The sequence below is a fragment of the Parambassis ranga genome, chromosome 20, assembly GCF_900634625.1.
Source record: "Parambassis ranga chromosome 20, fParRan2.1, whole genome shotgun sequence".
Taxonomy (NCBI): Eukaryota; Metazoa; Chordata; class Actinopteri; family Ambassidae; genus Parambassis; species Parambassis ranga.
Genome location: NC_041040.1, coordinates 10,900,017 through 10,924,847, shown reverse-complemented (window position 1 = coordinate 10,924,847; position 24,831 = coordinate 10,900,017). Strand labels below are relative to the sequence as shown.

Sequence of the window (24,831 nt, the reverse complement as noted above, 5' to 3'; positions counted from 1 at the left end):
TAACTGTATCATGTAATCGATGATCGATGTTATTTTAGTTCCACAAAAGATGGCGGACCGAGCGCCTGGTGGCTCTCAAAAAGCTAGCGCTAAGGTGAAATTTACTGTTTGTACTCGTAGCAGCTAGTTAGTACCTGTTGTATTGTAAAAATGTATGGGTAGTAGCATGACTGAACATTGTTGACTAGTTACATATTTACAGCTTACAGAAAAATAGACTTACGAGTGTGTGCATCAATGTTAGCGACTACCGCGCTAAACATTGCTTCTCCGGGCACACCGGCTAATTTAGCTAAGCTAAGAAACCTCCTACTGCAAACAGAATAAGACAAACACTCGCTTCCGAAAATAATATTGTTTACTAACCACCTGATGCAGACATAGCCAATCTCCACGAAGAAGTGTGCTGATATGTATTTGCAATCAATAATTGTGAATATTAAATTTGGGAAGTCGGGCCTAACGGTATATTAGCTTTTTAGCTCCTTGTAGCATTCTGTCGTCGGTTGGCGTAATGCATTCAGTCAGTGGCGCTGCACCAAATACAGGCTGGATAGGCCTCTAGCTAAATTTATTGATTATGAAGGTACATATAAACATTCATGGAATACAACTTGCAGAATGATCACCAGATTAGGTCAACATAGACACCACTTACTTTACAGCGTAGCGTGAGTTGTATGAAATAACTGTAATGGATCCACATGAACTCAACTGTCAATATGATCGCTGCCATGCTGATTAACAGTACGTGAATATCAGCAAAGCGCGTTTCCTGAAGTGATGCATTTTTTTAGTAATAACTGTCAGTGGTAATACAGCCATACATAGTTGTTATAGTGATTTTGAAATACCCGTTCAAAGCCAACCGTGCTTTGTTTACATCAACAGGCGCTGCTTGAGAGCAAACTCAAGTCTTTCAGCATTGGCAAAATGGCAGTGGCAAAGAGGACACTAAGCAAAAAGGAACAAGACGAAATCAAGAAAAAGGTAAACATTGACTTCCCGTTTTAGAAGATTTTCTAATTTGTTTGGGTAAAAGCGTTTTTGTAATAACATGTTTTTCATGACTGTTGTACTTGTTTTTGTGTTCAGGAGGACGAGCGGGCAGCAGCAGAGATTTATGAGGAATTTCTTGCTGCTTTTGAAGGAGGAGGAGGAGATGGGAAAGTCAAGGCCTTTGTCCGTGGTGGTCTTGCAAACGCTTCAAAAGGTACGGTGTTTAAAATGTATTTTCCAGTTAGCAACAAATGCAGAGTGAAAAAGGCAGCATAGGGCAATTTGGTATAATTATTTCTTCTTGCAGAGGAAGCAGCAGCTGATGACAAGAGAGGAAAGCTGTACAAGCCCAAGTCACGCTTTGAGAGCCAAACAAAGAGCATCTTGCCTTTGGAAACCCCACCTCAGTTTTTAGCACTAGACAAAAGACATGTAAGTATACCACAGTCAGCAAATAGTTTTTATTGCTCCTGTATTAAATAATGCTTTTACTTTGTTAATAATTAATTTACTCATCTGTGTTACAGACTGTAAAGAAAGGAAATGAAAAAGAGAAGAAGAAGAGTAACTTGGAGCTTTTCAAAGAAGAACTTAAGCAGTAAGTTCCAACATAATAATATGTGATTTATAGAAATGAAAACTAGCAGTTCCCAGATGAAATGCAGAGAATTAAAGTTCTAATAACGGCAACATAAATAGTATGTAACTTTTCTATGTGGTTTCTTACAGAATACAGGAAGAAAGAGATGAAAGACACAGGATGAAAGGACGCGTTAGCCGTTTTGAACCTCTCTCTGGAATGGACGGAAGACGATCGTGTAAGTGTTTTTAACTTCCACAACTTTTACATGTACTAACAACTTGGGCTGAAAGGGCCTTGTCCTGCACACTTACTCCACACCCCAACCCATTTGTCCACTTTTGCCCTGAAACAAAATTTACACCGCTTTTCTGCTTCTTTTAGCGGATGGTTCTTCAAGAAGAAACCGTCCATCCAGTGGTAATTTTCACTAAATATAGTAGCCCTAAAAATCTTCATCTTGCTAAGACAATATGTCTTGCCAAACAGCAGCAGCAGCAGGGAATTACTTTCTCTTCTCTGTGTCTGTAGTTTTGGATGATTGTGCGCCAGGTTCCCATGACGTTGGAGACCCATCTACTACAAACTTGTATCTTGGAAACATTAATCCACAGGTTAGTTTGCATATAATGGACATGATATAGACTTTATCCTGCAATCTCCCTTGTACAAAGTCCAACTGAGCATGGTTCAGGTGATTTTCTAGAGTCTAATGGAATGTGCTGTTTATAACCTAAGTTTCCGTGTCCACATATAATGTAATATTTAACTCGGTACCTATCACTGGTGTTTCCTAGATGAACGAGGAAATGCTGTGTCAAGAATTTGGCCGCTACGGCCCACTGGCCAGCGTGAAAATCATGTGGCCAAGGACAGATGAGGAGAGGGCTCGGGAGAGAAACTGTGGCTTTGTAGCTTTCATGAACAGGAGGGATGCTGAGCGAGCACTCAAGAACCTCAATGGTACCAAGCTATGTTTCTTTATACTACATTCTGGTTTTTCTTGCCCTTGTATGTTAATAAATATATATATATATATATATATACATCTGTTACCATTTCAGGAAAGATGATTATGAACTTTGAGATGAAATTAGGATGGGGCAAAGGTGTGCCCATTCCACCCCATCCCATCTACATCCCTCCTTCCATGATGGAGCATACACTCCCACCACCTCCCTCTGGCCTACCATTCAACGCACAGCCCCGAGAGAGGCTAAAGAACCCCAATGCTCCCCTCCTTCCTCCACCCAAAAACAAGGAGGAGTTCGAGAAGGTAACTCACCATGTCAGCCTCGGATTTTCTCATGGGATATGGTATTTTGTTAGCTGTGGTGGTAAGATGTTAGCCTTTGTATTGAGCAGTCAGTACAGGTTTTAGATTCTTTGGGTGATAGATTCTGTCATTAAAATGTAGCTGAACGTGTGGGTATATTTAAATCTTAGTGTGTGGATAAGTATCAGGTATGTGTGGCCTTTAGTGTAAGTGACAGAAGTAAGGAAAAGTTGTTGTCTCTGCACTTTTAAAATGCATTTTTTATATTTTTCACCTGTTGCCTTTTTAACAATACTCACATTCTATGTTTATTATCTGATGTGACTTCATATACAGACTCTGTCGCAAGCCATAGTCAAAGTGGTTATCCCAACAGAAAGGTACATGTTTTTCTTTTTTAAATTGGTGTACAAACTTAGAAAAAAAAACATCCCTTAATGAAGCTTAAAATCTGATCAATTGATCACTGCATGCTACAGGGGGCTGGTCAATGTGGATGAGCAATGGTTGAGGCAATTACACACTTGTCTTCATGCTAGCACATACAGTAGAATAAAGTTTGTATCGCACCTTACTTGTTACGCACCTCACGTTCCACCATCATTCGTATTTTTTCACATAGGTAGGGATCATTATAGAGCTTACTGAATATGCCGCCTAAAGATCATTACTTTCACACTTCCACTCCATACGTGAACATTTAATCATGTTGCTCAACTTCAGTGATGTAAGCCTTTGCTACATACATGGTCTGCTGATCTTAGATCTGTAGTTGTGAAGCCTGCTCTCTGAGCATTGCTCACTCAGACTGGCTACCCCCTTTGGCCTCTGTCACTTTATCGGGAGCTCAGTAAATCTGGCCCTTGCCAACAAATCCAAACCTGACAGCATTAGTCTCTATATGACCTTTGACATTGGCCTTGGTGAGCAGCACAAGTTGAACTGTCTGCAGCAGCGAGGGACCTGAAAAGCATCATGGGATGGATTGGGAAAGTATACTGAATATTACCCCGTCATTGGTACGATCGACTCCAATACAAGTAAATGTGATCTGTGTTGTCAAATGAAAGACATCCTTTGTCCTGTTGGCCACGTCAGGCTATTGTATGCAGCCTCCACCATTTTTATTTCTTCCCAAATTGTCACAGAACTTTAGTGATCCCATTTTCACAGTAATCAGTCCGTGCCAAGTCCACCAATAGATAACCTTATTGAACCTATGTTAGGCCAAGAATCCTTTTTCACTTAGCATTTGTGAGCAGATGAGTGGGAATTGAAGGGCATTGTATTGCCTAATGTTAATACAGTGTCTTATCAATGTCTTGCTCCTACATTTCCAAGTTATCCAGCTTCACTTCTTCCCCATTTTGTGAAATTTAAATGTAGGAAGATTTCACAGAAAAAGTGCAATGTAATTAAACATTGTTGCACTGAAATCCTCGGTGAACACAGGCAATTTATGCACAAGAATTTAGTGGTTTTTTTAATTAATGTGAATGTTTTCGTGTCACAAAATGTATTATTTTGATTTCATTATTGATTTAGTTTACTATATATAGGCCCAGAGGCTTAGACACGACACAATTTATTCCTGGTCATGTGAAACTCATGAGATGTTGCCTTGTAAGATGTGTGTAACCTCATCCTAATCCTTAGCAATTGACAGTGGTTGTAAGCCTTTGTCAAAGAGCTCTTTGTCACATTCTCTATATTATAGCATTACCATGGCAGCGGGCTTTATCAGTTATAGTTACAACTGCAGTTACGCCCTGAAACATTTAAGAAACATACATCATGTTGTTTGATTGGCAACTGCTCTGAGTGTCATACCACCAAGAATAAATGTATCTTTAATTGGCAGGATGTTAGTAGTGTTCAAAAGTCCGTCCAGTCTGAATCCGTTTGCTTTAACTGTGTTTTTCTTGTAGGAATTTGCTCTCTCTCATCCACCGTATGATCGAGTTTGTGGTGCGTGAGGGCCCAATGTTTGAAGCTATGATCATGAACCGAGAAATCAACAATCCCATGTACAGGTCAGCAGTTTACGCGTGACTATTACTACTCGAGCAACAAAAGCTGTTTGTGCATTTCTCAAATTTGTGAATGTTTTCTTCCAGGTTTTTATTTGAGAACCAGAGTCCAGCACATGTCTACTACCGGTGGAAGCTCTACTCGATACTACAGGTTAGTTAAAATTTGCATTCATCAAGTCCAAACTGAAGGACAACATAATATTTTGGATATTAAAGTAAATGATTACTTTCTCAGGGTGAAGCACCAGGGAAATGGCGAACAGAGGACTTTAGAATGTTTAAAAATGGCTCTTTGTGGCGTCCGCCACCTCTTAATCCATACCTCCATGGTCCTTATGATGATGGGGAGGAAGAGGAGGACGAGGAGGAAGGAAACAAGAAAGGCTGCTTGAAAGAAGAGTAAGATCATTTCTTTGGCAATATATTAATAATGGGGTTGGATTAAATGCCCTACTGTACTTGCCCTTCAGCTTAACCGATCCTTATCTCTACAGGGAGCGAGACAAACTAGAGGAGATGCTGCGTGGTTTGACACCCAGGAGGGGCGACATCGCAGAGGCTATGCTGTTTTGTCTGAGCCACGCTGAAGCTGCTGAAGAGATTGTAGAGTGTGTCACAGAGTCCCTCTCCATTCTAAAGACGCCTCTACCCAAGAAGGCAAGGAATAACACCCAGCTTCTGTTATGAAAAGGACCAGCTACTTACAAATATAATAATCATTTTCTTTTTGACATTTTAGATTGCACGGTTATATCTAGTTTCTGATGTGCTGTACAACTCTTCTGCCAAAGTAGCCAATGCGTCTTACTACAGAAAATAGTAAGTTGAAAAACAGTCAAGTGGTTTGTCCAGGGCATTGTTACAACAGTCTAACTAACTGCTCCTTCTCTGTTTTTTAAAGTTTTGAGACAAAGCTCTGCCAGATTTTCTCAGACCTCAACGCAACATACAAAACAATTCAGGGCCACCTTCAGTGTGAGAACTTTAAGGTACCAGTTCTGCTCAGTAAACTTGACAAGTGGAATAACTGATGTAGAGAATGATCCAGGTGACTCATCTATACATGTTGTGGTTTCTTCTTTGTGGTAGCAACGTGTGATGTCCTGTTTCCGGGCATGGGAGGACTGGGCTGTGTACCCAGATCCTTTTCTTATCAAGCTACAGAACATCTTCCTGGGTCTTGTTAATATCACTGCAGAGAAGGAGCCTGTAAACCTCGTCCCAGAGGTAAATGTTACTATACTTTCTAATATTTGTAATTTTAAATTTATTGGCCCTAAAATTAAATCCCTTTTTATATCTTTATCCAAGGCTGAGCCAGCAGAGGACATTGACGGGGCTCCAATTGGTGAATATGTAGATGGCACTCCACTGGATGATGTGGATGGGGTTCCTATTGATGCAGGTGCTATTGATGGGGCACCAATTGATGGAGCCCCTCTGGATGATCTTGATGGAGTTCCTATCAAACCCATGGAAGAAGACATAGATGGAATACCTTGTAAGACTGACACCTAAGTGTTGTACTTAAGCATCTTCTATATAGTTGCTCATTATCTTCTTTTTTTTCTTGTCGATTGTAGTTGATCAGTCCAAGGAGTCGTCGTTCAAGGTAGCACCCTCTAAATGGGAAGCAGTGGATGAATCAGAGTTGGCGTCTCAAGGTAATATTTTTATGCATCAAAGTATTTAATGGTACTTTGGTCCTGGCTGTGGACTTTTAACTATATTCCGTTTGTTTTCAGCTGTTACAACCTCAAAATGGGAGGCATTTGAGCAGCCAGAGGAAGCAAAAAAGTGAGTTTTGGTGTGCATAATGGTCTCAGAATTTCTCAGGGCACTATTTTATTAAAACTGTATTCACTTCTGAAGGGATGAAGATGACAGTGATGATGATGATCGGAGCCCTCGCTCAGATGATAATCAGAGCTACTCCAACCCCATGAGAGATGACTCTGATATTAAGTCCAAGATGTCTGAAATGAATGAGGAGAAGCGCATTAAGCTCAGAGAGATTGAGGTATTTTCTAACTACTGCTGCACATAGTTGCATGTCATTCAGGGTTTGACAGTTTTGTCACTAGTGCATCGTTTTTCCACAGGTTAAAGTCATGAAGTTCCAGGATGAGATAGAGTCCGGGAAAAGACCCAAGAAGCCAGGGCAGAGTATTCAGGAGCAGGTGGAGCACTACAGGGACAAACTACTGCAAAAGGTAATAACAAAGGCTCAGCGTGTTTATAACAACAGATGATATGAAAAGCAGCACTTAACTGTGTTCCTGTTCTGTAGGAAAAAGAAAAGGAGAAACTTGAAAGGGAAAAAGAGAGGGAAAAGAAAGAGAAGGAGAAAACTGAGGCACGGTCAAAAGAGTTGAAGAAAGAAAAGGAAAAGGAGGACACTCCAACCAGGAAGGAGAGGTGAGACAACATTAGCAGCAGTAATGCCATGGTAATCGGTAATTAAAGATGTCATAGTCTTTTCAGTGTACGGCATAAAACATGGGGTTTGTTTAATTTCTTGTCTGACAGATATTTGTCCCCTCCGGTTGATAGGAAGCGGCGCCACAGTGGGTCACCCAGTCCTACACGGAGTAGCAGCAGACGAGGCCGGTCCTCCTCACCCCGCTCAGAGCGGTCTGAAAGATCAGAACGCTCTGACAGATCATATTCTAAAGACACATCTTCCCGTTCTTCCCATAAAGACTCCCCTCGATCCAGCAACAAAAAGTCATCCAAGAGGTAAGGACTCACAAACTGCTTCACTTTGTGGTTTGAGGAGTAAAGATGTAAGGCATGTATCATGTTTCTTAGATCCCCCTCATCACCACGCACACCCAAACGATCCAGGAGGTCACGTTCAAGAACACCCAAGAAATCAGCTAAGAAGTCCCGCTCCAAATCAAGGTCTCCACACCGATCTCACAAAAAATCAAAAAAGAGCAAACACTGACATTTTTTTCTTCAAACTCCAATCCAGCCTATTCTTCCCCCACCTTCCCTGTCTTCCCCTCTTTCCGCCATGTTGTATAAAAAGATTGACTGATATGGCAGCTGAAGATCTCTGCCCAAATGTTCATGTATGGACAATGAAGAGTGGAGGGTATTGCATGGGTTACCATCTGGTGTATCAAAGAGATGGGGCCACTGCTGTTTTATATTGTAAAAAAAAAATATAATGTGCTTGTGCGTCCTGATTCCCCATCACCTCCAAATGGAATTCATTCATGGTGTAGGCCACACCTGTAAAGTGTGATGACAATAGTCTTATATTCATGCTGTCATTTTCTGTTTTTGTAGTTCACATTAAAAAGGATTCCTAATAAACTAAAGTGACTTTTTTATTGAACAAATAGCTGATGTAGACACAATTTAGACATTTGATTGAAGGGACAGTTCACCCCTAAATTAAATGTTTTTTTTTTTTTTTTTTACAGTGTCCTGTAGTGTTATTTATAGAGATTTGAAATTTCTCTAATATAATGGAACAAGATGACATCTGTGCTAAAAACACAAAACATGCAACCAGACCCTCCAACTCCTGCCAAAACAAACATGATTGATACAAAGATGTAGGCCATTACATACTTGGTTTTTGTGAGGTCATTCATGTAAATCAGTTTAAGACCAGAAAGTTTTGATGTTTTCATGTCTTTGCAAAGATAAAACTTGTACTAGCTTGTAATTGTTCCATTTTAGTGCATGTTTGTGGCTGTGTGATGTTCTTTACTTTACAGCTTAGCCTGGGTCTTCTTTAGTTGATCCCTCAGTTCAAGATAGGCTATGGAGGAAAGGTGCACCTCATCTGGTCCATCAGCAATGCGCAGAGTCCGTGCATACGAGTACCTATAGAGACAAATATAGAACTGTAATCGGGAAGGAGAATTTTATACCTATTTTTAGGCAAAGGTAAAAAGAGTGAACCTACATCTGTGCTAATGGGAAGTCTCCAGATACACCTGCACCTCCATACACCTGGATTGCAATATCCACTACCTTACAGGCCATTCTGGCTGCTGCCACCTTGATCATAGCAATCTAGGAAGCATAAACAAGGACAAATGGGAGACTTGAAGGTGATGTTAGTACCACACTTACATTCAACAGTTGATTGTCATCACTGTCACGTTGCAAAGATGAAAGAGATAAAATACACTATTGCTCAAGGGCAAAAAAAATATTTGATTGTTATAGTTAAGAAAACCGTTATTGTGTGTAATAGAAGGTTGTCCACAGTTTTACTTGCTTGCGAGCAGCGCGGCTGCCCTTTGTATCCAGAGCATGAGCAGCATGAAGAGTGAGCAGGCGGGTCTGCTCTATCATGAGACGGCACTCTGCAATCCAGTGAGCAACAACTTCCTAAAACACAAGAAACAAAAAGCAGATTTGCAACAATGTGTCCACTAGGTGTCAACAGCAGTAAGGTGTTGAACTCATGCTACTAGCAGCAGTAGGAGGAATTTCTGGGCAAATGTTCACTCACATGTTGGTACAGTTTCTTTCCAAATGTGTGCCTGGAAGCAGCCCGCTGGCAGAGTAGCTCCAGAGCCAACTCTGCAAGGCCCACAGCTCTCATACAGTGGTGCAGCCTGCCCGGCCCCAAGCGCCCCTGGGCTATCTCAAATCCCCTGCCTTCTCCTGAGACACAAAACTCCCAAAATAACACCAACAAAAACAAACCAAACCATATTTATTTTTCTATTTTCTATTTATATCTTCATTTTAAAGTAAAGTGTGCTCCAAGGTCAACCTTAGCCAGCCAGTGGGAAGAAAATATTGTTGGAAATAACAATACTGAAGTGAAAAGAATAATGATTGTGAAAATATCTAAAACCTAAGTTAGTTAACAGGTCAATTTATTATGGAGGAAAAATACAGAAGCATTAGCTTTTCCCCCTTTATTTTGATACATAAACAGTCTCAGGAGACGGACATCGGACCACTGCCCTAGTAACCTCATTTTAACAACCTTTTTATTGTCCAAACACATGAGGAAACCCTGCTTTATCTCTTTGACTTTACAGAAGTATCGTGTGACTCACGAATTTAGTAAGTAAATAGAGGAAATGACAAGCTTTTACCCAGAATAATGTTGGAGACAGGGACTTGCACATTTTCAAAGTGCACTTCAAAGTGGCCACCGTGGATAGCATCTGACAACAAAACAAAAAGGTTGAATTAGATGAGGGAGCAGCTACCATGTTGGAAAAGGCCAGAGAAATGAAAGAACATGCATAAACCTACCATCCTGTCCAAAGACCGTGAGCGGTCTGACGAGCTTTACACCCGCTGTGTCCATGGGTACAAGGATCATGCTGTGTTGGCCATGCCTAAGACACAGTTTTACAGCCAAAAAACATATGATCTTTTACACTTTGACCAAATTTCATGCACTTTTAGATGCAATATACAGTTGCTATCACCAGTGAGAATATACAGGCAATTTGCTGCTGTCAAAACTGACAATGAGAAAGTGTATTACATGTCTTGGGTGCGGTTGTTTGAAAGTTTTTTTCATTAATACTCTAAACAGCAATCAGTGTCAAGATTTGTGCCAAATATATATCAACAAGGATTTAATTAATGTCTTGCGATATAAACCTTTAGGCGGATTGGTGTTAAAATGTGAGTTAATACTGGGAAGTACACAGCAGCCCCAAGCTAAAACCATTAACCACACGAATTACGTTTGATAGGAGAAGTGTACAGACGCACGTAACAAACCAGAGGACGACACTAAAAAACAAGAATACATTTCTGGACGAATTAAAAGCTGTGGTAAAAAACATGACATCACCATTTTTGTGCAAGAGGAAACAAACTATTCTCACTGTTCTACTGACCTGCTGCTAACATCCTGAGAACTGCTCCTGCACATCACAATGGCTACTTTGCATGTGGGATTGCCAGCACCTGTGGGAAAAAGACATTCTGTGGTTCACTTGTATTCGTGATTTGTAGCTGTCTGGTGGAGCAACAGAGGAACAAGCAACTTCTTTCACAGTCTGTCTCTGTCCTTAACCACACCATGACCTGAGTATGGTCGGAAATGATGAGTGCTGCTGCAGCCAGCTGGGAAGTCCCAAGGACGGATAGAAGTATGACAGACCGATGGTGACGTGATGGCAGGGAGAGCCACAGATTGATTTACATTTCCTGACTTCACATGGGAGTTTGTTTGTTATTAGAAGCCAATCATGTTGCTTAATATTTGTTTTTTTGAATGACAAATACACAAGAGAGTCTTCCCACAGATTTTCAGTTGGCCAGATGTAAGCTATGCAAATAAAGGGTTTTCTATGTTGCTAAATTATGGCCAAAACTGAAATTCTGTCAAATCAGATAACACTGATCCTGGACAGGACCGACACACAGCTTTTTATTTTGAAGATGAAACAATAAGCAACAAGGAAGAAGAACATCACCCCTGCCCAAAGAGGACTCATCATCTGTGTCCTGTCTTCAGTCATCATACGTCCCTTACTCATTACACATTAAGCCTGCAGTGGACAACACCCTTATACACATCTCCCTGTTGACCCAGGAGAGGATCAACAACCACTCAAGGACAATGTTAAACTTACATTATAAAGATCATATTAACAAGATATTAAAAAATGGCTTCATCTCTATTGCAGTGCCTAGCAGCTCCTCCATATAACCACTCATTGTGCATGTGTGCAACAAACGGCACGAGCCAAACTCACTGAAACAGGACTGCACAGTAAACGATGCATCACCAACCAGCGCACAAGCAGATAAAGTACATGATGATGTGAATTGCTGCATTTTGATCATTAAAAAAATGTTGGAATGTCCCTGTTTAGAAGCCTTTAGGCACAAAGAGGGTAACCAGTGGTCTGGTTTCCTGTTTAAATGTCTGTCCAACTGGGAAAACTGTCCCCTAAGGACAGGACATGTGGACACCAGACAGGCAACAGACTATCAACAGTCTCAGCATGAGTGCATGTGAACACTTAACCAAACTGAGTGTGACAGATGTTTAGTGTTTAAAGTCTGACTGTAGAAATTCAAACAAACATTAACTGATCAAACTTGCACTGTAACAAAGAGCGTAAAATTTATACTCCACTCCACCCATGAACCACATCTAGGAAAGCCTGTTTGGCTCTGGGGCAGGTTGCTTTTTCCTGTGAACCCTTACATAAGACATGTCATCCATGATACAAGGTGAGCCCTGATGTCGTGCCCATACATGTCCAATCCCTACTGGAATGATAATAAAACATCCCAGCCCATTATTAGGCTTCCAGACAGCATGGCAACCAGATATTTATATGTTGTTTCTGATTTCAAAATGAACAAACACACATCATAATATTAAAAAAAGATGGTATGCATCATTTAATTTTAAATCCTAAATCTGTCCATTTCTTTTACAGAATATAATGACAGAGAGAATAAAAAAAGGATGTGAAACAGAAAACATAATCTGATTCTTTCCACAGAAAAAGAAACGCGACACAATATTTGCCAGGAAAAAACAAGGAAGCCAAAATATAGTGGTGGCATTCTCTAAGGTTCTAAAAAAAGGATTTATTTTTAACAGAACTTTGTTAACAAAGGCTGCATTTCAGCAAACCACACTAATCAGAGTAGCCTGTGCTAATGGGAGAAAGATTATTGTATCAAATGCTTTAATTCTTTCTTTCTCTGCACTTATATGAACAAAGGGCAGCCACCAGGGCACTCCCTGCATGAGACACTCAAGTCTCAAAACTGAGACTGAAAAACAACCTTTTTTTTTTTTTTTTTTTTTTTTAAACAGTGCTTCTTCACACAGCATGGCACACTAAGACGGTAAGGAATTCTTGTGCATTTATCCTGGAACATGACCCAGGACAAATAACATTTAGAGCTACGTGGGGAAGGGACACGCTCCGAGCGGGGCAGGGAGAAGGAGGAGAGGGGGAGGAAGAGAGGGAGAGAGGGGGGCGGGCTGAAGCAGAGATTAGTCACTTCAGCCTGGGAGTACGCACAGTGTTCGTGCTCAGGATACACAACAACTTGGTGGTGCGTGATTTAAAAAAATATCATCCTGACATATCCCTCTCACCAAAACACACACAAGGTAAGACATTTTTACACTCCCACTTTTTTCAACTTTAAAGTCAAACTTTTTCCTGTATTTTTTTTTACCATATCATGCTGACAGGGTATGAAATATTAAGAGGATTATTCTTATTTTATATGGTTATTTATGCGGTAAGTCAGCCAACCAGCTTGCGCACATACTGTGTGAATGTGGCAACGTAAGTTGTTTTGTGGTTTTTATAAAGGGATAACGTTCACTTAAAACAGTCAAAGTCCTGCTTGGCATATTTTATGACTATAATAACTGCAGTGACGTGATGATAAACAAACTGCACTTGTTTTTATTTCCTCAATAACACTTCAGTGTGAGGTTTCCCCTCACAGTGTGCCTTCTTAGTGTTAGTGACTCTGTTAGTTTGGGTTACACCTCAGCTGTCATTGTAACTTGCAATAATTTGTATAAAACAAATTAACTCCTACACAAACTAACTTTATTTTAAAAGTGGAAATAAATCCCTATTTATTTCTGTTATGGACATAAAAAAAAAATCAATCACTACATTAATCTACACAAATTTAAATGAATTATTATTTCTTTTTTTATATTGTCTTGCATATGTTTCAACAATCGCAATGGAAAATACATACACATGTATTAACCTGTTCCATGCACTGACATATGAAACACAGCTGTTGACAGCAGTAAATTCTTGACATATTTCTGAAAGTTCCAATGAACATCTGTTCCAGCAATGCCTGCTCCTCCCTTTTTGGAGATAATGACCCATTATGTAACAAACCTGGACACTTTTCATGACAAGACTCTTGTCACTGGAGCAACAAGTGCAATTTTCCAAAGTGGAGATGCAGAATATTCCATTAACTGTATTCTGGTCCTCTACCAAGAATTATATCATCTGACACGTCGTGTTTTACAAAATTCAGTTGATAAGGTAATAAAATATATGATATTAATGATGTAACCAATGTGCATCATTTCAAATCTATCACACAGCTGTATTTGTTAATCAAACAAACAAAGACTGTAGATGAAAGTGTGACTTTATCCACGGGATGTCCTGTTTAACCATTTAGTGTAAAACCAACATCCTGGATGTTAATCTGGCAGCAGACCCTGCAGCTGAGTGTCATCCTCATCTGCCTCTCCACTTATTTCCTGTCATTTTGGACTTTTTCTGTCACATATCATAAAAGATTTATAAGCTGTAAATAAGATGTTATACTGTTCGAGAAAAGTTGACAGCTTTACTATGAACAGTTCCTAATGATTAAAGGATTAGTAAACGGAGAGCTGAAATTTCCTGAAGCCTGTAGATCACACAGCATTCAACAGAATACAAATGAACACAATTGAAAGGGTTGTCTGCCTTTCCCCTCCTCAGAACTGTGCTCAGTGGTTTTATTCAAGCCTGCACACATTTTCGGGTAGACACGGCTTAAGCCATTAGGGAAACCATGCAGGAGACATTCCTTTGATGCAGAATACAGAAAGAACTCCCATTTCCTGTTTCTCATGGATAAGAGCACTTGGGTCAAAAAATGCTCTCTGTTCTTGTAAATAATTCAAACTACACTTTTAAGGCCAATCATTGAATTGACAGCTTATATACTGCGTCACAGCACATACGGCACTGCTTGAAAGTTTGTGCATAAGTTTCCTGCATAGAAATGACCAAAAACATGAACTGATTTCCCCACAACTGTGATAAAAGAAAACTCAACTGAACTACCCCGGGTTTCTTTGTACCCTTGCAGGCTGTTACGTGACTTGTTTTTGGAGTGATCTTTGCTGGTGGACCACTCCTGTGGAGGGCAATGATCGACTTAAATTTCCTCCATTTGTAAACAATTTGCTGTGGATTTGTGGAGTCAGGACTCTTTAGAGATGGTTGTGTAACCTTTTCCAGCCTGATGAGCAACAACTGTCAGTATGAGGTCCTCAGAAATGGCCTTTGATAATACTGTTATACACTTTCACAAAATGTGTTGATCAGACTTTGATAGATCACTGTTGATTAAGCACAACAGGGCACTCACAGAAATCTTCCATTGTTTAAAAACACCTCTGAACAAATAATCCTAATTTGGTCTTCAAATCCACTGATAATCTTTGAGTACATTTGTAAAATGGCAAAATGAAATATTTCTCTTTCATTAGTTTGATTGGGTTCTCTTTTATCTCTGTCGGGACATATGTAAACATCAGTTGATGTTTTGGGTCATATTCATGCTGAAATACAGAAGATTCTAAAAGCTTCACACACTTTCAAGCAGCACTGTATTTAGAGTGAACAATTTTCTTATTTAAAGATGAACAACTGTTTATCAAAATTGTCTTTTTCTGTACAGAAAAAATGGACGACTTTGAATACCATGAAGATGAAGACTACAACTTCAATGACAGTTACGATTACAATTATGAACACAGCGTCTGTGACAAAGAAGACGTGCGTTCATTTGCTGGGGTCTTTCTCCCAGTTATCTATGCTGTGGTTCTGGTGGTAGGCCTGGCTGGGAATGCCCTGGTAGTGGTGGTCTACACATCACGGTTGAGACTACGAACCCTGACGGACGTGTGCATCCTAAACCTCGCCATTTCAGACCTGCTGCTTCTCTTTACCCTGCCTTTCTGGGCGGCAGATGCCGTACATGGCTGGAAGTTGGGTTCAGCAGCCTGCAAGATCAACTCCTTCCTCTACAGTACTAACTTCAGCTGTGGCATGCTGCTGCTGGCATGCATCAGTGTGGATCGGTACCGTGCGGTAGCCCGAAATCCCACAGGCAGAATTGGGACTGGGGCCCGAGTGAGAAGACAGTGGCTCCTAGTGTGTGTTGCTTTGTGGACTTTAGCCAGCTTTCTTGGCCTTCCTGAACTCATCTTTTCTACAACAAGACACTCCCACCACAGGATTAGCTGTACAGCCATCTACCCAACCAGCATGGCCAGGCCTGCAAAGGCTGCCTTGGAGCTGCTGGAGGTGATGCTTAGATTCCTGCTACCCTTCCTGGTCATGGTGGTGTGCTACTGCTGCGTGGGGCGAGTGCTGAGTAAGGCTGCCGGGGTGAGGAGAGACAGGAAGTGGCGAGCCCTGCGGGTCCTCCTGGCTGTAGTGGCTGTATTCTTGCTCACTCAGCTTCCCTACAATGTGGTCAAGCTGTGCCGAGCGATGGATGTCATTTACATCCTTGTGACCGATTGTGAAGTCAGCAAGGGCCTTGATCGAGCTCTCCAAGTGACCGAGAGCTTAGCGCTCGCCCATGCCTGCATCAACCCCCTCCTCTATGCCTTCATCGGGTCCTCATTCAGGGGTCACATCCTGAAGGCTGCTAAGCACCTTGGACAGCGACTTGGGAGACACCCGAGACAGGTCAACGAAGAGCCGGCGGTGGAGATTGCGCTCAACACATGCACTCAAAATCAGTCCCAGTCTGGTTCAGAAGAACAAGATACCAGCACCTTCACTATTTAAAACTCAAATGTGTATCCATTTTATGCTAAGAAACTATGTTATGTTATGTTATGTCTATGTGTGCGTGTTTACATTTACATGCAAAATTAATTATCATTAATAGTAACTCTTACGGAATTCAGTCTATATGTACAGTTTGTATGCACTAAAGTAAACATATTTTGTATATATTATGTATTTTGTTAAATAAAAATGCAAAGTTTTTCAGTGACATGCACCAACATCTGGTACAATTAAATACAGCTGAAACTCAAAATGCACTGCTCTGTTTTTTCACAACAAACCCCGCTCAACCATGCAATCTGTTCAGTCTTCAATCAGCTCATCTGCGTCTCATTTTATCACATCCCGTGGCTTTGGGGTGGCTTGATTGCACAGCGGGTAACCCATTGAGTCGAAAAACATTTGGCAAACAAAGGACAGCAAACAGCAGGAGGGACTACTCCATGCTATCAAACTAGGAAACAAATAAAGCCTGTACGTTCCTCGGAGGATCTTAAAGTGCATCCGCCATTATTCATTCACTCAGCTTTTACTAATTTCAATTATATGAGCTTGAAAATGATTTGCAGTGAAGATGCATTCCACAGTTCTCTCCAGATTGCTAAAATTCTAATTCTCTAATTTTATCTAATCTAATTTTATGTTTGGATGCAAATCATTTAATGATTAATTGAGAATAGAGCAAAAAAACTACACAGTAACAAAGGTTAAAAGGGAACAGTTGTTTTAAATTTGACTCCAAAGTCAAGACCTGGTGGAAAACCTCTTGAACTAATTATTTGAATTAGGAAAAGGTCTTTTGGATAAGTGTATAAAGAGCATAGATAATCCAGAGAAATCTCTGTACAAAAATGGGGCTGAAACCAATACTGAACTAATGTGCTGTTCAGGCCCTCAGGTGATGACTGCATTAAAAACAGACATGATTCCATAACCCCTGCATGGACTTAGAAACGCTTCATTACATTCACTGGTATCATGTAAATTAAAATTGTACCATGCAAAGGAAAACTTATGCTCATGAGCTCGTGCACGTAGCATAACTTCATCTGTCACCACTTCTTTAGAATTATTTGCCAGTTTTACAGAAACACACGCAGCTATTCAAAGCAACATGTTTGTCAGAGAAGGTTTGTTTTTTTCAACCAGACAAACCACATTCTGTCTGGTTACCCACTGAAATCATTATCTGCATTAAAATACAACAGAGGACGCACCAACCTGAGCAGTTAAAATCCTCTATAACACTAAGGTTTCTCATTTTCACTGTTTGATGTGCTTACATGTTAAACAAGTGCCCCTATTTCCTCACACCTACTTTTATTTTATCAAACATTCTTGCCACCTTTTAACATGATGCCAAACTAATTCTGATACAATCATAGATATCAAACTGAGGCTAGCCATGCTGGATGGTCACAGTCCAAGAGATAAACGTTTATTCAGGCCTCTGTGCACTCACGCTTGCGTTGGCTTAGTTTTTCTGCCCACATCCAGAAACCTTGGAAAGAGCTTTTTGTTTACCATTCCTTCCATCTGCCAAGCTGTACCTGTTAGTCATTGCCTTTCCTCAGTAATGTTTCAAAACTCAAGATATGTGGGAGCAATACACAAAGTAGGTGTGGAGACAACCGATTAGGCTCCAGCTTCAACAGTCTGGGCTGCGGAAACACAAAACAAGCAAACAGAAACTAAACTAAATGTTGCATGACTTCAGTTAATTAAACAGGGAACTCCAAACATGGTGTAAAAAATAAGCAGGTAAAATCGTCGTTTACATGATATCAAGTGTATCAACAGCAAAGTGAAACGTGTGCATATGTTATTGCGTAAGTGCCTATGGCTGGTCTGGGAATAATTTCAGTACATTATCATGCCCATGGGACTGTCTTATACAGCTTCCACACCACAGAGCTGCACTGAACAATGTTTACAAAACCTCCCATCTAACAACTCACTCTGTGCCACAAACAGCTTTAGATAAAAAGCAAAGAGCAAAGCTGCGTACAATAAATGTGTATTTCATGTCCATTGCATGCAGCTTTTATTAATCTAAGCAGATATGTCAATATATCCAGTGAGTGTATCTGTTGGAGGATTATTCCATGACAGGAGCAGTCAATCAAAGCAAGTGAAAACAACATAGTATTGGAGCTGCTGAGTAATAAATGAAATACAGCATAAAATCCACAGATGAGTAGCATTTAGTTTTGGTTTCTCTATGAGAAAAATACACTGTGCAAATATTAACAAATGCACTTCATCTCATGAAGGTTGCCAAGGATATTGGAGAGGGTGTTGGAAAACACCCGAACACGCCAATGAGGAACTGCCAGTGCATATAACAGATGGAAAATTTGACTTAGTAACAATATCCCTGAAAATAAACTGACCTATTCATTCTTCTGGTAAATACAGTGTCATTCACAATGTGTGTGTATTCTGACTGACTGCACAAAAACACTGAATTTCGATTCTCTTGAATGTCTCCTGTTTTATAATACGCTCACTACAAAAGCATCCACAGGTCACATAAAGTATGGAAATGGCCACTAACACGCCCGCATTCCTTCCGAACAGAGAGATATATTCATTTTGGCAGATGGCAGAAGAATATTTTTCTACTTCCATGAAAGCAAGTGTTCACATCTACACAGTATGACAGACAGTGCACAGAAAGATGAATGTAGATATTCTGTTCAATTTTGGGAAACCACAGCATTTTCAGCTTTCAAGCAGCAAGAAGGAATGCTGTGCAGATTTGAACAACCAGCCTCTGTTTTTTTAATGCCAGGGTCAAACTCTCAGACCATAAACGTGTCAAAGGAAACATTGAGGAGATGTGTGATAAACATCTACAAACACATATAAAAGTTCTGTATTTGTAACAGTAACTATCAATTAAATCCTAAGACATAGTACTTGGGGGCTGATTTTTACAATCTTAATAAAGTCATTTCCACAGCCATTCAAAGATAAGACTAGCTGTACCATGAAACACAATGATGACTCATGCATGAGTCAGACAGTCATAAACACAAAGAGAGCACTAAGTCAGTGCAGTGCGCCTTGGTGATGTGCACACTTACATCAGTTATTACTTTAAGGTCATTTAGCTCCATTTACCAACTTGAATCACTGTCAGCTAATATATACACACACTGACTGCGTACTGTGATCGGAATCTAAGCCCTTACATTTGTCCAAACTGCAGGGAAAAGCAGAATAAAACGTCATTAAAAAGTTGTTTAGGTTACGTTATGCTTTTGTATGAGTCATCTGAACATTTATATTGTCCATATGTAAGCACTTGGGGTAAGCGTGCATCTTGCAGTGCTTTGTTACAGTCTTGACTGCAAATAAACTCCTTCCTTTCTGAGGAAAAATTCTTGACTGCATTAAGGAACAATAACATTTTCAGGTTTACTCTTTTAAAAACATTGATTCATGGGAACTTGACTCACAAAATGCTGTTAAGCAAGTTCAATAGGAACAAATGCCTGGTTTTTCAATTCAGTTTTAAAGGTCTCTAATGGAGTTTTTAGTCCCAAGTAAAACCGTCATTTTAGAATAGACATGTACTGTACTCACCACTGCTCCACCATTTTTTGCCATTTATGATGTAGCTGTCTTTATCCCTGTGGAGAGTGCACTCCATGTTGGTTGCATCACTGGAGGCCACATCAGGCTCTAGGGAAGAGAATGCAAATTTTACACTGAGCAAAGATTTACAAGTTTTACATGTACGGTCCCCTACACTGTGTACTTCTGGAGCTTTGTGCTCCACTTTTCTGAATTATAGCTCATCCCACACACAAAGCAGCACATGTTAATACACCATTTTCATATTTGATGACAGATGACAGAGATAGAAGTAGAAAGGGTTTATCTGGCCAGGATGGAGGTTCCTGTTCCTCATCATGCAGTGTAATAAATTGACTACACTGCTGACAAACAGCACCCCCAAAACATTACTATCTCCATCTGTATAAACAAAAACCACAGGGACGTTCACACCCACTGTAACCACCTCTCGCAACAGCCTGCTGTAGTTTCCAGGCAGCGTGGAAAGCAAAAAAAGCAAAACAGGGAGAAATTACTCATGGAGATCTAGTGTTCGCTGCTCACATGAAAACGTTTAAAGTTGGCCTTTTAACGGAGTCAGTAGTTGCGTGCAGTGTGTGACGCAGCTCATTTAAAACCATAGCCATCACTGGAAAGTTTAGCAGAAAACCACCACAAATACTTTCAAGACTTCCTTTAGCAACACCTTGGAAATGGGACCCTCAAACTTCTTGTGTTACATCCTCTACATACTTAGCTTTCAACCCTCTCATGTCCCTTAATGCTACAGTGTACAGTGTATGGCATGTTTTCTTTTCTCAGTTATTTGCATATATGTGGAAATACCTGTCATACAGAAGCAGGAGTGGATCTCTCCCCTGAGCAGAGGTTCCAGCCACCTCCTCTTCTGTTCATCGCTGCCAAACATATGGAGCACCTCCATGTTTCCTGTGTCTGCAAGAAAACATCATAATACACATCATGTTCTAGTAATTATGGGCTAAATTTGGAAATGTGTCATTAATGATTATGTGTCTTTAGGACCTGAAAAGTTGTCATTTATCGAGACCACATTGCTTTTACATTGTTTGTTATAAATAGTCTTGCTGTACCTATATCTATGTACCCAGCTAAATTAATCTGACACTGTGTAGAGTGTCTTACCAGGAGCCTGGCAGTTAAAGACTTCAGGGGCAAAGAGGCAGCGTCCAGTTTCTTCTGCAATATAGGCATAGTCCAGCTGGCTGAGTCCACTGACTGCAGGCAGGAACAGGTTCCAGAGCCCGGCCTCTCTGGCTTTCACCTGGACACACAGATGCATTACACACAGTGTGAATTCATGCAAAATAAGTGGAATCAAGTAAAAACAAGCAGAAGTCAAAATGTTGGAATAGATCTGCAACAGAAATAATAGTATTTTTATTTGATTCAAACACTTCATGATGCTTTGCATTCAGTGTGTGGGTGACTCAACAGGGAGGTTCACTATTTAAACAAGGTTTAATTACTAAGCCACTGAGCCTGCTGGACTGATACATGGTTTTTAGACTACTCTCCATTGAATGCAGTTATGACTTTGATGTGCTTTTTCACAATGGCAATATTTAGTTTTTTATATTACTTAAATAATTAAGAAAGATTAAAGTGAATAACTTTTTGTACAGCGCATAATCACAATGAAAGCATTGAATATTGTTTTTTTTCAAAGATACAGCGTCACTCTTACAAACCTTCAAATCCTTTATTATTTGTGGGGTGTGCCACCTCTGTGGAGACTGAGCATGTTTGGAGTAATACTCTTCAACTTCCTGGAGGAAAGACAAGAGATAATTTTACTTGTGCACAGACAGGACAGATACTTCATAAGCAGGAATATGCACCATGTAATAAGGAAAATGTCCTAAACTTGATCATTTTTTACTATAGAGTTAGTTTCTGCTTCCTTCACTGTCAATGGTGGCACTGTTTTCTCACTAATTAATCAGTCCTGATTGCATGAATAAGTGCCCTGTCAAACCCATTTCACATCTAAGTTGCATGTGGACAAACAGATCTCTGTTCTCCACAGCTTCTGGCACTGACCTGCTGAGCAGGAAGCACGTATTGTTTCATGAAGTCTTTGACCTGCTGGAGAACAGCCTGACCTTTAGCTGTCTGGAGGAACAGTCCCACCTTTGTTGGACTTGTGAGAGGACTGAAATAAAAACAAATCTCAAATGTTAGAAATTAACAAGTAATATTGGAAGCAACAGCTGGAGGCCTAACTCCAGCCGTTTGGCTTCAAATTAGTCAGCAGGTGGAATCAATTCGTTTTGTTTTTTTCTTGTTTAGCAAAGTCTATGAATCTTAATAAATATAATTAAGATATCTGTTCAGATCTCAGTATATTTTTGCACATTAATCAATTCATAAATATAACCAACCTCTGTGCAAGCTGCAAAGCAACCTTAGCCAAGGGCTCCACACACTGGCTGAACTCGGCTGCATTGGGTGCACTGGCATTACCCAATAAGTGGCGAGCATAGATCCCCTAATAAATAAGAAGAAATAAAATGCCACATTTAAACCTTAACGTGTCTTTGTGTTACATTTCATCGTATGCGCACAAATACAGTTTAACTTGGTACAAACCTGAGCAATTCCTGCCATTTTAAAGACAGACAGGGCCAAGTAAAAATTCAATGGAGGCAACGGAGCTGGGACACCCCTGCACCTGCAGTAAATGGAGATCAGATCGTCCACAGTTGGAATTCCTGCCCATCGAGGAAAGGAGAACAATATGTCCATTTTTTATATCCACTATTTGTATATAATGTTCACATTTATTATTAGTTGTTGACCTGACCTTGTATTCCTTTCAAACTGCCCATTATATTGATAACATTGAGACTTGTGGGCCAGAAGTGAGGCATTAGAAAGTAGGCCAGGTCTGCCAAAGGCTGCCCAGTAGTAGACAGCTCCCAATCCAACACCGCTATCACACGTGCCTGGTGACAATAATTACTTTTAAATGCAGCAAAGTGAAAACAATAATGACCAAATAAAAGAGTACCTCTGTTGGATGGAATATCAAATTGTCCAATCGGAAGTCTCCATGGACAAGTGTGACTTTGTCATCATTGGCTGGCAAATTCTTCATCAACCAATCAGACAGTTCATTCATGGCTGGAATGTTTCTGTGGGCTGCAGCAGTGTACTGCTTTGTCCAGGTGGACACCTGTGAAGATTAGAAGACATTTCCAAATAGTGTAAATCTAATCTAAAATCAGTATTAAGATATTTGAAGTAACTATTAAAGTATAGAGTGTTTCCTCACTTGTCTCTTGCAATACCCTGGTCCTCTTCCATACCCTTCAAGATTCAGTGACATCAGGTCCAGTGAGTGTAGCTTTGCTAAGACTTCGACTGCAGCCACATATAGAGCTGCTCTCTCTGCTGGACTCACTCCAGGTAGACGAAGGTCCCTGAATATACGCCCCTGTTTAACAGAGATGGATTTACAACAGTGTCTTGAACTCATTATATGATCCTAGAACACATAATTAGACACCTAGGGATCTATTGGGTATGTCAAGCAACTATATATCAGATGGAAAATATAGATGAGTGCAAACAGCAACAACAATGTTAGATGCAGGGTGATTTTTGTGCTATGCAAAATGGGCTTGGCTGTAAAAGCTTGCCTTCACATGTTGCATTAAGTAGAATTCTGTTCCGATGACTTCAACATCAGTACAATGCAAGAGGGGCTGCGGCACAGGGAAACCAGCAGAGAAGAGGGCCTTCTGCACACGATACTCCCTGTCCACCTGCAAACAAAGACCAATAGAGTGTATCATAAAATCATACAATGCCAAAATATCCCACACATTCTTAAGATATTACCAAAACAAGCTATTTTAGGTTTTCACATTTTATTTTAACAGACAAATTGACACGTCACCATAAATTCTTGAGGTAAATGTGGAAAAATATACTGTAATTCTGGAGATGGTATTTTAGATATTATTAATTGTAACTGTTAGCTTAAACTAGCCCTTTAGTTCGAGCACAGGGAGTAAAAGGTAATGCACCTGAATCCAACTTATCAGATTTGATTACTTGTCATATTGAGCACAGAATTGGGCATTGAAATGTTTATTTTATTTAAGGCAATTAAATGTTGACAGTCCTTAATTAAAAGGAAATTTCTAAAAAAAAAATAGATAAATAAATCACGTTAAATTTCTTTCAGTCTAAGTATGTGTTAAGTAATTTCTGGGTCAATGCTTACCTTGTGAGCCCCAGGCAGCAGCTCACCTGGAGGTTGCTTTCTGAGAACATAGCTGTTTGAAGGCGTCTGGATTAGAAATGTTGGGTTTGACTGACCAGCACTAAAAAGATAACAACGTGTCATTAGCTAAACAGTTGAACTTTGGCAAACAGAGAATTAAAAGTTCTTCCTACCTTACTTACCTGTACTGTCTCACTGTAAACGTGTCATTATTTGACACCCGTAACTTGGTAGACAGATATCTCTGTAAACTGCCAACATTAAATCTGTGCTGTGGTCGTACAGGTGTAGTCAGCTCTTCCATGTTTAAATGGGATTAATCATTCTCATGTGTTGCTAGCAAACTTGGCATTGTTGATAGATGTCGGACCATTATGCATGAACACACTGACGTCACGTCTTCCTCTTCGTCTTCTTTTGTTTAATAGTGTTAAAGGTGCAGTGCCATCCCATCCTAATGACTTCAAAATAAGTCATTTGAGTTAAAGTTATTAAAATATTACACTAAGCCAGGAGAATTGTAAAAACACGCTTGACAATGACGATGTAGGAACAATACT

The 24,831-nt window shown here is 40.1% G+C and overlaps 3 protein-coding genes across 4 annotated transcripts; 2 read left to right on the top strand and 1 right to left on the bottom strand.

Moving 5' to 3' along the window:
• Positions 1-8,217, top strand: u2surp (U2 snRNP-associated SURP domain containing). 2 transcript variants are annotated; one of them, XM_028433356.1, is made up of 26 exons: positions 1-94; positions 892-990; positions 1,096-1,213; positions 1,307-1,431; positions 1,527-1,597; positions 1,729-1,817; positions 1,964-1,999; positions 2,111-2,193; positions 2,377-2,542; positions 2,644-2,855; positions 3,192-3,235; positions 4,784-4,888; positions 4,973-5,039; positions 5,124-5,287; positions 5,383-5,545; positions 5,628-5,707; positions 5,790-5,877; positions 5,978-6,115; positions 6,200-6,389; positions 6,472-6,552; positions 6,634-6,685; positions 6,761-6,908; positions 6,991-7,101; positions 7,179-7,306; positions 7,442-7,627; positions 7,700-8,217. In XM_028433356.1, exons 1-26 carry the CDS (start codon positions 20-22, stop codon positions 7,836-7,838), a joined length of 2,958 nt encoding a protein of 985 aa, XP_028289157.1. In that variant the 5' UTR covers positions 1-19; the 3' UTR covers positions 7,839-8,217. The 2 variants fall into 2 exon arrangements, with proteins under 2 accessions (XP_028289157.1, XP_028289156.1); XM_028433355.1 differs by having other exon boundaries at positions 7,418-7,627.
• acad11 (acyl-CoA dehydrogenase family, member 11) lies at positions 8,209-24,631 on the bottom strand. Its single transcript, XM_028433358.1, has 20 exons — positions 24,454-24,631; positions 24,272-24,371; positions 23,682-23,807; positions 23,315-23,476; positions 23,051-23,215; positions 22,844-22,985; positions 22,630-22,751; positions 22,422-22,528; positions 22,081-22,192; positions 21,729-21,806; positions 21,163-21,301; positions 20,845-20,952; positions 20,026-20,124; positions 10,729-10,798; positions 10,130-10,215; positions 9,967-10,038; positions 9,369-9,523; positions 9,128-9,244; positions 8,814-8,923; positions 8,209-8,731 (listed from the first exon to the last, which is right to left on the bottom strand). The coding sequence occupies exons 1-20, from the start codon at positions 24,573-24,575 to the stop codon at positions 8,617-8,619; spliced, it is 2,307 nt and encodes a 768-aa protein (XP_028289159.1). The 5' UTR covers positions 24,576-24,631; the 3' UTR covers positions 8,209-8,616.
• On the top strand, positions 12,867-16,676 carry ackr4b (atypical chemokine receptor 4b). The gene is made up of 2 exons (XM_028433360.1): positions 12,867-12,977; positions 15,311-16,676. The coding sequence occupies exon 2, from the start codon at positions 15,316-15,318 to the stop codon at positions 16,429-16,431; it is 1,116 nt and encodes a 371-aa protein (XP_028289161.1). The 5' UTR covers positions 12,867-12,977; positions 15,311-15,315; the 3' UTR covers positions 16,432-16,676.
• Positions 24,632-24,831: the final 200 nt, after the last annotated feature.

What these genes read in the sequence shown, in the direction of transcription:
- u2surp (XM_028433355.1), top strand. Translation starts at nt 20, where the DNA reads ATGATCGATGTTATTTTAGTTCCACAAAAGATGGCGGACCGAGCGCCT. An exon ending in CAGCCAGAGGAAGCAAAAAA is followed by an intron (nt 6,686 to 6,760) that starts GTGAGTTTTGGT and finishes TCACTTCTGAAG; the next exon opens with GGATGAAGATGACAGTGATG. An exon ending in TTAAGCTCAGAGAGATTGAG is followed by an intron (nt 6,909 to 6,990) that starts GTATTTTCTAAC and finishes GTTTTTCCACAG; the next exon opens with GTTAAAGTCATGAAGTTCCA.
- ackr4b (XM_028433360.1), top strand. Translation starts at nt 15,316, where the DNA reads ATGGACGACTTTGAATACCATGAAGATGAAGACTACAACTTCAATGAC.
- acad11 (XM_028433358.1), bottom strand. Translation starts at nt 24,575, where the DNA reads ATGGAAGAGCTGACTACACCTGTACGACCACAGCACAGATTTAATGTT. An exon ending in GCTTTGCAGCTTGCACAGAG is followed by an intron (nt 22,193 to 22,421) that starts GTTGGTTATATT and finishes TTTTTATTTCAG; the next exon opens with TCCTCTCACAAGTCCAACAA. An exon ending in GAAAGAAACTGTACCAACAT is followed by an intron (nt 9,245 to 9,368) that starts GTGAGTGAACAT and finishes CTTGTGTTTTAG; the next exon opens with GAAGTTGTTGCTCACTGGAT.